This window comes from Galleria mellonella, unplaced genomic scaffold, assembly GCF_026898425.1.
Source record: "Galleria mellonella isolate WM207_F2 unplaced genomic scaffold, CSIRO_AGI_GalMel_v1 utg213, whole genome shotgun sequence".
In the NCBI taxonomy this organism is placed as follows: domain Eukaryota; kingdom Metazoa; phylum Arthropoda; class Insecta; order Lepidoptera; family Pyralidae; genus Galleria; species Galleria mellonella.
In genome coordinates, this window is record NW_026442039.1 from 5,245,674 (window position 1) to 5,262,272 (window position 16,599).

Genomic DNA, 16,599 nt, shown 5'->3' on the forward strand with positions numbered 1-16,599 from the left:
TACTTTGCTTAACTCAGTGGAACCACAAATACCTTTCCACCATATTAGGGGCTCAATGCTATCTAATGAGCTCCATACAAATCCTCTGGCCCAAAAGTTTTCTTTAGCTTTATAACACGCCAAATCTGCCATTACATTTGACAAACTTAAGTGTTGGCTTAAATTGTAGATAAACTCCATACCCTTAAGTTCTTCCTCTTGAGTAAGTTCGACTCCTAGAGTCCTGGGGTCTAGAATATATGCTGCAAAATGTATTGGCCTCATTGCCATATTGCATCTTGAAGATACTGATGTTAGAATCTGCTGTTTGCTTTCTTCGCTCAATGTCGAAATCTCATTTAATGCAAAACGTATCTTAGCTTGTACATCTCTAAATGTAATGTATGTGCGATGCAAACGATTCTGGTCGCTCTCTAAGTAAAATATGCTTTCAGTGACTGGTTCCAAAATACTTATACATTCCCCTGTCTTCGTCCAGAAATCATCACTTAGAATTAAATCTTTAATATCTCTTGAAATTACCACATCTTCTCTAACTGTTAATATTTGCAAAGCTATCTTATTTGCTTTCAAACTTTTTAACGAAGTAACATGACTTCCCCATCTTGTAGCACAAGGCAATTTTAGTGTTTGTGTAGAATCTTCACCCTGCCTTGATTTTATCAACAAGGAACTTAATCGTTGACTCCTTTTAACAGTTTTTATTATATTTATGGCTTGCATAATAAACACAGTTACTTCTTGTATCTTTACAATATCTTGGCACAACAAGTTAAGGATATGTGCACAGCAACCGAGAGGAACAACATGTGGATATTTGAGTTTTGTTAATTCGAATGCCTTTTGTATATTTCTAGCGTTATCGCCAATAAGTACAAGAAACTTATTTGCTCCATACACTTTCATTACTTTTTCAACTTCTTGGCTAAGGTATTCACTAGTGTGAGGATTACTTTCTGTATTCAAACTTTTAACGTATGCAGGTTGAGGTTTTGATATAAGAAAGTTTATTATTCCTTCATTTCTTAAATTAGACCAGCCATCGCACTGAAGGTGTAAGTAACTACAAGCATTTAGTTCCTCATTTAACTCAAAACGCATTTCTCTATATATTTTATCTAAGTATTTTGTCGCTAAAGCTTTACGTGAAGGTATTTTAAATTTTGGTTGCAATTTTTCGAAAAATTGTATCCATAAAGGATGTTGCACCATCGATAATGGCGTCCCTGTTACAAATATAGCTCTCGCTAATTCTGTTTTTATATGATCATCGGTGTCTTGAAACTCAGCATTTATTGTAGTGTTAGCAGACGACGAGGGGCTTATAAAAGAATCATTTGTCTCTATCTCTGACAGTCCAGACATTTTGGTTTTGGACGAGCTATCTTTTATAAGTTTCATAGAGTCTTTTAATGTTTCTGGAGATTTTGGACAAGTGATAAGATGTTGAAGCATTTTGGCAGCATTACTGAATTTGTAGACCTTATTACAAAGCTTGCAAGAAACAGACTTGTTTGGTAAAGTACGGTAGTGCTCCCATATGCGTAAATCTTTATATAAAAAAATGAACGATGATTAGTTGGTCTGACGAAAATTCAACAATAGAGTGCCTATTTTTTTACAATGATTATTTCTTGTTATTTACAATAAATTTATTAAAAAAATAATAAAATAAATACAAAAAACCTTTGTAAAATTACATCTCCTCGGAGGATTAAACGCAGACGCTAGTTTATTATCGTATTGTTCTGTATTTTTCTCAGCAACTTCTTTAATTCGATTAGGTACTTACGCATATTATGTTAAAAATAAATATCTAGTACACATCTTAGGCTATCCACCATTATTATCCAATGACGACTCTCAGCTAACTATGCACTATCATCCAAAATAAACGTGTATGGAAAATTTTATCCCAGTCGGTTGAGGATTGAGGATAATTGCATCAACATACGAACATACCTACATACTTTTATTTACATAACGCAAGCTAAATAAAAGCTTGTAATAATACATCTAATTTTAAGTTAAAATTGTTAAGTGATCATGATATAATTGTATCATTCAAAAATCCACTTACCTTTAATTATTTCTTGTTAAGTATAAATATTATTTCAAATCTGCTCCCTTAATATGCACTTTTTTACTGCTTTTCCTACCTAACACGTCACCAGGAAGTCACGTTACCAGAGTCAGAGTAATAGTGAACACGTTTGACAGTGATTGTCGTCGCCTCATATTCAGCGTCGACGAATAGGGGAATCCCCAGTCATAATGTATTGCATGCGTGGCGGTCTTACTTCAAATCCATAAACAAAGAGATAATTACAGAACTCGATACTAGATGGCGCTGTTTTTGTTTGAAGAAAGTTTGCGGGCTAAAATACATAGAATTTCATCAATGACTTCCACAAAGAACAACATTTCTGTTTTTTCTAAGTCCGTATCTCTTCCGTATATTTCATAAGATATAAGCTTGGGCTACATTGTTATGCAACGTGATTTTGTCGCTGTCTTGCTAGCAGGGTTGACAGATATACGATTTAAATCGTACTCATACTATTATTTGTCTATTTTTTAATGTACGATCGTAAAGATTATGATCGTAATTCTCACAAAAACATACGACTTTTTGGTTACCTGGCAACATTTTTATTATGAAACGAACATGCTCACATCATCAGTCACATGCAACAATTTATTGGGGTTTTCCCCTTCACATCTGGCAGTCCTGCTTGCTAGAATATAGGTAAGTCAGCCACAGTTACTGACGATCGATATTTAAAGGGTATTGTTTTTGTGCTAAATATTTCATAAAAACGTTATTTAATACTTTGTGGATTATTAATTTAGTTGATAATCACTGGAAGTAAAATGGATGCTAATTTGAGAGATCAAGATCTTCGTATAAAACAGTTAATAAAAGAAAATCTACGTAAGTAATCTTTTTATACCTAGGTAGGTAAGGTATAATAAACACAAAAGGTACTTAGATCGCGTGTGTTCGAAGCATTTATTCTAATAAATTTAATTTAAAATTGTAGAAAGAAAAAAATGTCTGCCAAGCCGTACAGCCGATCTCCAAATATATTTGGCGATAGTGAGACCCAGTGTCCAGATGATTTACCCAGCGTCGTCGCAACAAAGAAAAGAAACGAGGATAAAGTAAAAGAAAATTTACTGAAAGAAGAAACAAACTGTTCTAAATGCTTAATTTATGGAGAAGAGGATAAAAGAAATGAGTATTTCGGACTGTTAGTGGCTCAAGAATTTAAATATATACGGCCATGTGTGCGAACGAGGTGTTATGAAGAAATTTTAAAGTATCTACGGGAAGCAAAAGGCCAACATGTTGATCAACTGCAACATGAAAACACTGAAAATTAATTACTTTCATTTTATTATATATAGATTTTTAAAATTTCCTGAAATATTATTAGTTAACGTTTTATTTAATATTGTAGAATTGATCAATACAATTTATAAAAATAATTTATTGGTATTACTTACATATTTTCAAAAAAATACGTAAAAACCTATTTTTTTGGGTGATTATGGGAGTTTATGGGTGTTTATTGGGTTTTTACCAAAGCACCGGGTTTAAACCCGGTGCTTTGCCCATCTGTATCCACTAGTGATCCTATAAATGAATAAATATTCTATTTACAGCAGTTAAGAAACGAATTCTCGCTTAAATATGATATGCATCAACTTGAGAAGGGTTTTTGTTAACAAACAAATCGTCGTTCATTTTGCACAATATTATATCAGCACCGAATATAAATGTGACATCATTCAATCATCTATAAGTGGATGTAAAGTAAGCAATAAATTACACACTGATTAACTACTATGTCAAAATTTATCTTCAAAATACCATTTCTGGTTATAAAAGTACAATCAGATAGTGATCTGGCCGTAGTTATAAAATTATCATAACGCTTTTTTTTATACAACTTAGAATGGCAAACAAGCTGACGGCCCACCTGATGGAAAGTGGTAACCGTCGCCTATAGACATAAGCAGTACCATGGACATAACAGAGTATACTGTTTCCCCATGATACCCTCCACGCGTTGCCATTCCTTAGGACTCAGGTGTTATTCCTCTGCACCTAGTAAATTCACGCCATACCCCACCTTTCAAACTGAAACACAGCCATGCAAACACAACTGCTTCACGGTTGAAACACGAATGGGACAGAGGTACTTAAGAAATCGACTTTTGTACAAAGTTTCCCTGTTTATATTACAATGATAAGTAATGGTCTTTATATTAGTTATTTCTTTTATTTTACGTACAAATATATAATAACAATTAGGAAAATTAAGTGAAATACTATAGCTTAAAATATATTAATTATCTTTTACCAGAGGTAAGCCGTTTTTTTTTCTCTTATTTTTTAATATGAGTGATAATGAAATGGTAATCCCGCCCGCGGTATCGGTATACACCGGCGAGGCACCAGTGAGCCCATCGTGACGAATTCAACAAGAATTGTTCACGATGGTTTCCAGGGGGACCCACATGGAGGTCGACCTGATAGGGTATATTGTTAGCAATGGGTTCATTAGACCCCGTTACTAACAATTCATTTCCCCCCCCAATCCATTTCCCCCCTCTATAGTAAGCCGTTAAGACCCCAAGAAGTTACAAACAAACAAACTCACTTTCACACTAAAAATATTAATAAAGATTATCAAAATCTATTTAGAATTGGAGATGATATCGCTTAATATAGACACAAAAATATATTTTGTGTCTAATCCGCATGATTATAAACTTTCTTTTTTTAGAAGCCGTTTTATGAAGTAAACAAAATAATTGGTTCGATTCAATCTATTGTATTATAGGAATAGAAATAACGACTAAAAGATTTATTTAGATTTTTTTTTTTGTATATTTAATTTGAACGCCTTTAACTAAAATCTCACTTGATCTTAAGTAACTATGAGCTCTAACTAAGGTGGTACACGCAAACGTAAATATTACCTATTTGCGTAATAGAATCCGATACGAGGGTATTAGCAAAAGAATGAAAGTAAACGACATAGACCCGAAGAATAAGCAAGCTGAAGTGGCAATGGTGAAAAAAGTTACAACCGATGGGAAAGAAAGGTTCTTGAGTGGCAACCCCGTACGAACAAATGCAGTGTAGGACGATCCCTCCAATAGATAGAGTGACGATCTCAAATGCATTGCAGGAAGTCAGTGGATGTAGGTGGCTCAGGACCGTTCCTTACGGCAGTCTATGGGGGAGGCTTATGTTCAGCAGTGGACAGATAATGGCTGAGATGATGATGATGATGATGACTCTAGCATTGAAAGACTCCATCTTAAACTGAGCAGAAAACACAGCCGAAAGAGAGTTTTACTCTTTGGCTGTTCGTATTAGATAAATAATCCACTTAAGATACAGTATTATAAATTTCCAAGCCCTATGATTAATGTCTCTGAGACGTCAAGTCGTAGATACATGTAATTCTAGAAATTAAGTAAGGGAATGTGGACTAGCGGTCCCATAACAGTATACTCTGTCAGGTCGACCTACACACGGTAATCTGTCACAATTACGATGGAACAAATTACTTCAATTTATTTTTTACTAATCACCCATCACCGGTACTCTGGCAGCGTAAACAAGTAGCGTTGGCAGGGTTGCCATTCTGTTTTTATAATTTAGAAATACGAAATCTCATAGCTTAATTATTGGACGTATATATGTATCTTTATTAATGCCGGAAATGGAGTTGGAAATAGATATAAGCCTTAGATCTAAATAATATAAAAAATTATGTTACTAAGATTAGACCAACTCGAAAACAAACCTAGGACATAACTTAGGGAATGTTAGTAATGCGGACAATCAGTCTCATTGTTAGCAATATACCCTGTTAGGGTGACCTCTATGTGATCTCCCCTGGAAACCATCGTGCTGAAGTCCAGTCCCATTTTAACGATGGGCTAACTGATCTGCCTTTTCATTCTCACCTGTCATTCCTAACTGCCAGTGTATACCGATAGTGCAGGTAGGGTTGACAATCCATTATCATCCATTATAAAAAAATCTAGGTTTAAAAGGGTACAGGGATTGTTAGTAAAAAAAACTAGCAACCCCATTGCTAGCAATATATTCAATCAGGTCGACCTCCACGCGGTTCCCTCTGAAAACCATCATGGTTAGTTATTCTTAAATTCATTATGATAATCGTGACCTTCTTCTATCCTCGCCTATCATTTTTAAATGGTTCCCCATCAGCGTATACCAAAATCATATGCCGGGCTATCATTTATAAAAAAAAACCTAGGTTTGATTCTAATGATTGTATTGTATTGTAAAATCTTTATTGTACATAATTCATATTGAATATATTAAATAAATTTGATTGCTAAATTCGAAGTAACATACTGACTGAACTATTTTTTTTTTTATACAACTTAGAATGGCAAACAAGCTGACGGCCCACCTGATTGAAAGTGGTAACCGTCGCCTATAGACTATTAAAGAATATAACTCATCTGCATTCAAATAGACGCATTTATAAGTTCTTTTAAATCGTCACTCTTTTATTCTTTAACATTGGATTCAAAACAAATATCATCAAGAACTAATCTAACATTAATTAATCAATTTAACATTCACTAAACGACACCGAGAAAACTATAATTGGGGTAAATGAGGGTTCGGAAAATCCCCAACCACTTATATCGCTAACGGGGGTCGCTGGATCCCAACTATGCCTCCCTCTAACACCCATCACGTATTCAATACACGTCCAAGCAATTACAATGTCCAATTACATTATCAATTAGAAACCTTGTAAGTGTAGTGGCATCAATATAAGCCGGGGTTCGCATACGGCACGTAATTGGTCGTTCGCTTTCAATTTACGACTGTTTTAGTGTACGAGTTCATTTTATATCATTATTACTTTTTTTTTATGCAATTTAGAATGGCAAACAAGCTGACGGTCCACCTGATGGAAAGTGGTAACCGTCGCCTATAGACATGAGCAGTACCATGGACATAACAGAGGATACTCTTTCGCCCATGATACGGTCCCATGCGTTGCCATTCCTGAGGACTCAGGAGTATTATTGATATTACTTATTTCATAGTATTTAGTTGTTGGAATTAATGTGACGTATTTACGTCAATGTATATTTATACATTTGTCATGTTGGCGATATGAATTTGAGCATTGTTATGGACAGCGCTGTGTGGTCCCGGCATAGAATGGGTCACTTGTTCCTTTCCCGTGGGTGTTGTTAGAGGCGACTAAAGGAAATTAGTATTTGAAGAAAACCTGAGTTCTCAAGAATGTCAATGCATAGGGAGTATCATGGGCGAAGCAGTATGCTCTGTTATGTCCATGGTACTGCCAGCCATTCCTGAGGACTCAGGTGTTATTCCTCTGTACCCTGTAAATTCACTGCCATATATAATACTGCTCTTCAAACTGAAATATAGTTTATTTTACTAAGGCGTTTTTGTTTCAACTAAAATACATTAATTCGCCATTGGGTAGTGAAGTTAATAAACACATAACATTATGTTAATAACAAATTATGATATTTTTTTTAATAATTTTTGTTTTATGATACTTAATTGTAGTGACCAGTTTCCGAACACTATAATTATACCTTTTAATTATTCAAATTGATAATTTGATTGATTTCAAGCCACGTTTGATATACCGTCAGAATGAAGACTTAATCTCTACAAACCCATAAACTAAGTGAAGTATATAGTTTGAGGGGAAATAAAATACTAAAAAAACTCATAACAAAAAAACATACTGTAAGTAAACACCTATTTGTGATGTTATGTTCGAAAAAAGTAAGTAATTGTTGTGTGAAATTGACCATAATTAGTTTTTGTTAAAAATAGTTTTTAATCATTTGTTCTAGTAAAATAGGAAGGACTCCAGCTTTATCAATGATACTGTTTATTCATCAAATACTTTATCTATAAAAAAATTATATTATTGTAAAAGGAAATGTATTATTGTAATAAAAAATAAATACTCTTTCACGCAAACACTAATTAAAGGATTCGAATTGCGTTTGGTACACGGATAAGTTGCATTCTAATTTAGAATACAGAATATGTATACTGATCTACATGGACGAAGACATGAGATATAGTTAATAAGACGCTAAAACACAATAAAATATTTAATAGCTGAAGTATTTTGTTTTTCCTTAATTTAATATAACAATACCAAATATAATTTCTATTCTATATACATTAATTCCTTTTTAATTCGTGTTTCTACCTTGAAACAGTTCTGTTTGCATGGCTGTGTTTCGGTTTGAAGGGATATGACAGTGAAATTACAGGGTACAGAGAAATAACACCTGAGTTCTCGGAAATGGCAATGGATGGGGGGTATCATGGGCGAAACAGTATACTCTGTTATGTGCATGGTACTGCTCATGTTTATAGGTGACGGTTACCACTTTCCATCAGGTGGGTCGTCAGCTTGTTTGCCATTCTAAAAATTCGTATAGTCTCTAATTAACATAATAGTATCTATTTATTATTAGAAAAATTATAAATTAAGCACATAGTAAAGAATTCAATGAAATAGATAAAAAAGCCTGGAGATTGAAATAGCTATATAATTATAATTAATCATATAGCAATTGTAAATGAGGTTTCACTTACTAGCTTCATTTATTCTATTTTGATAAAATTTTATATCTATATGAAATTGTAATTCTTTTTATTTGTAATATATATAATGATATCATTATACGAAAATTTATTATTCAATTCCCAATCAGCCAATTATACGTCAATTAGTTTATCGTGCTTATAAGTAAAAAAACATACTTTTTAAAAGCACTTTCAGCTTTAATTATGTCTGTAGACAATTGTGAACCTAAAAAACATTGCATTTAGATTGATTTTTAGATAAATATAAGAATAAAACGGTATATAACAGTCAGGATTAAAACATGGAAGTGTCGAGGTTACGACAATGACACTGGTCGGGTTTCTTCGAGTCGCGTCACCTTACTGCCATATTCAGCGAGGGTACACACGCCTTATATAGGCAGAATCTGCTTACGATATCTGAGTAGCAACTGCGAGATGTTGGCTTATAAGAATTTTAAAAATGTTCCAAAAGCATAGACTACAACGATTGAATTTTAAATTTAAAATTGTTCGTGGAATTTTAATACATCGACTATAGATTCGAAATTAGTCATAGATAAATAACAATATATAGATTTATTTCAATACTTTTTCTATGCGACAGTATAGACGAATTATTTAAAAAAAAATATTGTAGTACCGATTGTTTATACATATTTGCGTGACTGTTATATTTTATCATTGAAGTGGCAATGGGCCAATTGCAGTTTGAACACTTTCTTCTTCGTTATCGTAATATGTTTTAAATCGTTTGCATAGTATGATGCTGGTATTTCCTTTACATCTAAGTAAGTTTTCGATCTATATTATTTATTATTAGTGGCTTCGCACGGGTGGACATTTTTACATTTTAAAAAGTGGCCATTAAGGCTGCACACGCGACGGAAGCTTTAAAATGGAGTAACTTCTCCCGTTTTCCCAACGTTTCCCTTCACTGCTCTGCTCGTATTGATCGTAGCGTGATGAAAAGTATACTATAACCTGCCCAGGAGTATGAAGAATATTTGTACCAAGTTTCGTTAAAATCCGTCAAGTAGTTTTTGTTTCTATAACAAACATACAGACAGACAGACAGAAAGAAAAAAATTTTACTGATTGCATTTTTGGCATCAGTATCGATCACTAATCACCCCCTGATAGTTATTTTGGAAATATATTTCATGTACAGAATTGACCTCTCTACAGATTTATTATAAGTATAGATTATACAATATATATAAATGTTTGTATAAAGTAAAATAGTTTGTATAAAGTAGCATATATAATGTAGATAAGATGAGTATTGTATTGTTTTTGTTTGCCGCGCAGTCAATTATATTTTCTGTTATTTCTGTCTACGATCGACTGGTAGATAACGCCATATGGTGTTAAGTCCGCCATTTACACTATCTAGGTGTATTATTGTTTATAAATAAATTATTAGTCGATAATCGAGGTAGGAGAAAGGTTCTTGGGTAGCGACTCCGTACAGACAAGCGTGGTGTGTTCAATCAGTTATCGTGAAATTTGGTATTTGGGATAGAGAAAGACATAATGTATGTTACTTTATATTTTCAGAAATTGATACAGGATTTATCACGCAGACGATATCGCGGGTAAAAACTAGTATAATATAAATTAATACTCATGTCTGTCAAAATCAAAACGGGCGGACAGCTCTAATCCGAATTTCAGCACGCGGAACTAACAAATGACCTCAGTCTACTGTAAACAAGTTTTTCTGTAACTAATACAAGAAGTCTTTTGGCATTTAGTTATTGAATTATTAGCAATATTGAACGACTGTAAGTTTTCATTAAATAATTTAATGTAAAGCCGAAAACAGATATTTAGTCCTCATTAAGAAATATTTGCAAAAAAGTTATTAAACATAATTGCTATTATGAAATTGAATATGAAAATATCGTTTGAGTATTGAGTATTGTTTGAGTATTGAAAATCTAAAGAGCTATAGAATTTCTATACTCAAACTTCAGAGAAAAAAACAGACAGTAAAATTATACAAACTTGCGTTCCATGGAAAAGTAGCGCTTAAGCGCTTCATTTTTGCAGTGCACCTAGTTTTAACTATCCATTTATTATTACAGTCTAACATCGCATTCATTCTACTAAAACTGACCGTGGATCTAAAAATAACGTCCATTTTGTATTATGCATATGTTTATTTTGATAGTCGAAGAAAATCCTCCAGATGAATACAATATAAAAATAAATTCACAGAAACAAGAAATGGAACGGTACGTATCAGGAATTGTATACATGAGAATGCACGCTTCTGTTACACTAAGAAATTGGAGACAAAGTATCTTCATACGCTTGTCTCCATGTCTTAAAGTTAACAGAATCTGTTTTATAGTTAACATTTAGAGTGGGATCGACGTTGTGAAGGATTTGCATTCACGTAGAACCATAGCAGCGATTGTTATAACCTCAAATACTTCATATTAACAATAAAAATAAATGGATTTTTTGCACCTAAGTTTAAAAGGACGATAAAGGTAATTTTCATTTAAAAAAAATGTAATAAAGAAATTTAAAAGTTCATCTTTATAACTAAGAAGAAGAATCAAGTTATCAAAAGTATGGAGTTTATTGATTCTGAAGAAACCGATTAAGTTTGATAAAGAAGTATTATTAGTTATAAAGATGAATTCTAATTTTAAATGCCAACACATTCTACTTGCATTAACAGAAATCTAAAAGGTACTCACCAGCACGGAACACCTCTCCACATCCGTCGCAGCGGCTCGCAAACTGGGCATCATAGCAGTTGCCACAGTAGATCTTGTCCAGTTTAGATCCGAACTGCTTATCCACCAGCGAGACGCGGCACTTCGCGCAGAGGAAGCACGCCTCATGCCAATGCTTGTCCTTGTACGACAGATCCTGGTAGAAAAGACATGAACTTAGATAAAGGACTTCGAAATTATAACCAAATATTTTACGACCATGTGATAAAAAGTGTTTTTTTATCGTCTACAGACACAAGGGGTACTGGACATAACAGAATACAAAGTACCACGGCATGTGTTGCCATTCTTGGGAATTATAGTGATATACCTTCATATCTTGTAATTTTACTGCCATATCTCAGTGTTCAATTACAAAATTTCTGGATCTGCTCAATTCATCATCATTTCAATTAGCCATAAATATTTATAGCAAGGAGTTACCTACATTCATCGACTCCCTGCAACATATGAGCTTATCACATTTTTTTTACTGAATTTCCAGAATTTTAGAACTTCTATTCCCAGTTAATTAGGTATAATTCTTATTATTTTTCGAGCTGTATAGCTAGTTTGCACTTTAATTTAATGTTGTATTTTTAAGAGTTTTAATAGTCTATATTAGAATGGATTCCTTATAGTTCTATTTCTATAGAGTCGAGATTATAGTTGTTACTAAAGGACAATTTATAATAATCTTAGAACCTATGCATGATTAAGCTTAAGTCTCGTTGAAAATTTATTGTTGTTTTCGACCTTATAAGATCGTTCTTTCCCTAGTTTTTTTTTTTAGACAAAAATCTTCGAATAAGCATGATGTTCTAGTTACTAGATAACGGTGACCTTTATTTAAGTTTAGTTTGTGGTACCAGTTTTTGCATTGCATCGTTGATGCTTGATGGTATAAATCGATAAGAGGTTGGTTTTACTTTGAATAAATTTGGTTAATTTTACAAAATTTCTTATATAAAAATATGTAGAGATGCAATATACGTGGATTGATTTGGTAGCGAGGGAGCCGCGTGAGTTTATGTGAATATAAACCGGTTTGAATATATAATAATGCAAATCAAATTTATGACAAACATATCTCGATTCGAGGTTGCTGGTAAAACAATGAGGTAATCATAAACAAAAAAAAAAAATTAAAAAATATAATATTATGTAATTTTATATTTCATCGGAATAAAAAAATCATTTTATATTCATCATCATCATCATATCACCCTTTAACTGTCCACTGCCTCTCTCAAGCTTGGGAGGTTTTGTCAGTAGTTGCCACGCTTGGCAGGTGAAAAAACTGCGGTTGCAGTTAGGCTTTGCAAATGATTTAAGAGGTACGCTGTATTTTATATTACGATATTTAAATATCTATATAAATTAAGAAACGGGGAACTAACTCAAAAAAGTTATATTTTTGTATTCCACAAAGCATAATGATTGAATTTTGTTTACGATCAAAATTAATTTAACAAATTCCTCAAAATATAAATTCGTAAATATTTCTCGAGTTAACTTGTTATTAATTCAGTATTCTCAATGATTATTCTATACCTACGTATAATGAACTGGACTTGAGTTATTTCGGTGTTTTATTTCAATATTATGCAAATTATAATGGTATTCATAAAATTAATTATAAAAAAATAATATAAGATTTATTAGTTAGGGTCATGATATGGTGTTAGTAATAAATATATGATTTCATTTTTTTACACCAGAATTTTTATTAAACTAAAATTTTCATGTATATTTTTTTAAATAATGGAATTCAGTAAAAATTGAATCGTTTTTCGTTTATTACAATAATTGCACGGATAAACCAATAGACCGGGGGAGAAGGGATTGTCAATAATGGGGAGTAATAGCTCCATTACTAGCAATATACCCTGTTAAGTTAACCTTTGAGTTTCGAGGGAACCGCGAGAAATTTCGTGTTCAATTCCAAATGAATTCATCATGAAGAGCTAACTGACCTACCTTTCTATCCTCACCTATCACCCCTCACTGGTGCCCCGCCAGCGTATACCGTTAGCGCAGGCGGGGATACCATTTCACTATCATCCTTTTAAATAATAGCATAGCACATTTATATATAAAGTCAAGGTTAAGAGTAGTTCGATTTCAAACATAAATATACTTGAACAAGGCATTCATTACGTGATTTAAATAAACAACTATATAGAACAAATCCAATTGGAAGCACTAAATGGAAATTACACACACCGCACAAATAAGAATAAAAAAAAAAAACATAGATTTCCCGAACTAGACAGCATCTGTTGTCGTAAACGAAGCGACACGTAGGCGGTAATTATAACCTTCGTCGTTGATGAGTCGAGATTAAATCAATAGCTGTACTTATTTGGGTGTTACATACATTTTGTGGGATTTAATATCCTGACGGTTATAAATTACTATTGCCATTTTCCTATGGTTCATTAAGTATCGTCGTGTTGTTTGCGAAAACTCCATGTTACCGCTTATATCGGACATCTTGGGTTATTTTAAAATATGAATCATCTCAATTTACTAAGATAAACATTCGACAATCAAATTTGTTTGAAGTTCAGTGGCCAAGTAATGAGCGCTATCTTAATCGTCTGAAACATTGACATTTGAGAAATACTTCAGGGTATAAGCATATTATTCTTTACATTAATCGTCTACAGTTATTGTATACAATTTTACATAATTTCACGTTGCACACACGACGTACGCGTGTAATAATCAAGTTTCAAAATAAAGCTCCCCTCATTCTGGAATCTATTCCTGGCGACAGTGCGAGGTGCAGAGCGGACATTTTAAACTGAATGTCGTAATGTCAATAAAATATGAATGTTTATTTTGGCCGATTACGAAATACTTAGTGGGTCTTGAGTAGTATAAATCTTAAAAGAATCGGCTGACGGATCCACCCATGATCTGTCAAGGTTGCCGAGTACGAAAACATTAACATAATATTGTATCCGTCCCAGAAATAGTTTCACTAGTAGCAACAGGCATCGAGTTTACAGAAAATACTCGACAATTTGTTAAAATCCAGTCTGCAACCGGCAAAACAATTCGGCACAATGTTAACAATATTGCTAATGTTTATTTTAGTGAACATGACGTTAATGTTTCTATAACATACTTGTAATATATACACGTACGTATTTTAGTTTAATATTTTGTAATTATTTTCGCTATAATAATGTTTTCTTTAATTCTTAAAACATATTATTACGTAGATGTAATTATGGAAACAATTGGATATTTAGAGTAAACACAAGAGATTTTGCAGCTGTTATACAGACAGGAAAAGTCATTCGGCAGCGGAGATAAATGAATAGTTTTGCGTAGCCGGTAGCCACGTACATGTATGTTATGTTGGTTTGGCACCGCTCGCCTGGGGCCGTGTGCAGAGGTACAGCAAAGAATCTGGGACGACTGGAGTGTCACTACTAAATTTGATCGGTGTAACAAAGCTAGAAAATGCCACAGATCCTATCGTTCTACATAAACACCATAATAGTTACGTAAATAAAATGACACATCATCTAACTAGTACGGAGACAGGAGATATTTCTAGAAGTATTAATTTATAGCCACTTCCGATAATTTCATACTGATGACTAGAATATTAAAATACCATAACAAACACTATTTTAACGTCAAATGATATTAAAGTTGTTGTCTACCTAGATGAAGCTGTATCACTTATAGATAATAAATTAGATGAAGATAGACTTATAAATTCTAATTTTCAAAGATGTCTATCAAAGTTATTATTATATTGTGTAAATACTATTAGAAACTATACTATCAAGCAGGACATGTATTGTACTTGTATACATATTACAGACAAATAGAAACAATGTGATCAATAACAAAATAATATCATACAAAAAGATAATGCATCTAGAAAAATTTGGAATACTGCTTATGCGCAAATTAAATTCAATATAAATTCTGATTGACTATGTAAAGAAAAGAAGATTATCGAAAGATTGGCATTTTATATATGTGAAGAACAATTGGCCTGAATCTCACCTTGGAGTCGATGCCGATGGTCTTATTGCATTCCTCACAGCCGTTAGCGAAGACACTCTCGTAGCATTTGATGCAGTACGGGTGCTCATCTCTGAGCACGTAACGCTGACCCGTGAGCGACTCATCGCACTGCCAGCAGCAGAAGTGACCGCTGTGCCAGTCCTTGTTCATCGCCTTGGTGTACTCGCCACTGAAAATGAGCTGTGGACAAAGAAACAAGAAGTTGAGGAACTAGTAACTAAAAACGTTTAGAAGGAATTTCTAAAAGACTTTAAAATTAGGGTGTTTCCAGAATTTAGAATTTCCGTAGTAATAAGTCAATTGAACGCAAGTGTGTTTATTGCCTAAACTTACGTAACGTAAACAGAACCATTGCATCTTTATTTTTAATATTAGAATTTATTATAGAAATTATTTCATTGATTTATGGTTATTTAGAAAATTTAAACTATAAATTGCCTATAAATACCTTTAATTAGGTCGGGTATGTGAGGGTGGCCAACATACAACGCCTGGAATATAACATATCGCAAGCATTGTATATGTACATGTCACTTATAAGGTCGAACACGATCGGTAATCGACACTGGTTGACACAGACACACTGGCGTCACATCGCACTGCGCACGCGGTTTGGCCACCACAACACATACCCATCGTCGTTGCTGGTGGTGGTGTTGGTCTGCTCGACTTCTGTCACCGTCACGTCACCATCCTTGGACTCCCTACGTTTGGAGGTCTTTTTGACCTTCCTTGTTTTCCTTTCAGTAGTGGTATACTGGACTTGAACGTCGACGTCGGCCATTGCGGTCCTGATAGCCGGTTCAGTGCAAGGAAAGCGATATCACCGGACGCGGTCACGACCCGAATTCGAATGGCGAGAAACGGTTGCCGAATCACAGGAATTATTCCAGAATGCTTAGCGTCGCACCGCACGGAACGGTGGGGGGAGTTTGGGATTTAAATTTGGAAGAGTGACGGAGAGGGCAGGTGCGCGGGCGTTTACTTTCCGAGCGTAGCGACCCGAGAACCTCGCCCCGCACCATCCGTAATCCTGATCATCTATAGAAAGCGAACCGACGCCGTTTAGCCGGCACTCTTCAACAGTATATAGGGCAATATATATATGCAAATGTTATAACGGTGTTAAGCGCTCCCTTATCGCTTGGC

At 33.9% G+C, this 16,599-nt stretch overlaps 1 protein-coding gene across 7 annotated transcripts in view; it reads right to left on the reverse strand.

The window, feature by feature from the left end:
- LOC113511570 (four and a half LIM domains protein 2) overlaps window positions 1-16,599 on the reverse strand; it is a 217,132-nt gene that overhangs the window by 41,292 nt on the left and 159,241 nt on the right. For 6 of the 7 annotated variants that reach the window (XM_052894502.1, XM_052894501.1, XM_052894500.1 and 3 more), the window contains 2 exons: window positions 15,430-15,630; window positions 11,377-11,551 (listed from right to left, as the gene is read on the reverse strand). In XM_052894502.1, the coding sequence (XP_052750462.1) occupies window positions 11,377-11,551; window positions 15,430-15,630 (376 nt within the window). Of the gene's footprint in view, window positions 1-11,376; window positions 11,552-15,429; window positions 15,631-16,082; window positions 16,343-16,599 lie in introns of those variants that run through there. The other variant, XM_052894504.1, reaches the window with a different exon arrangement.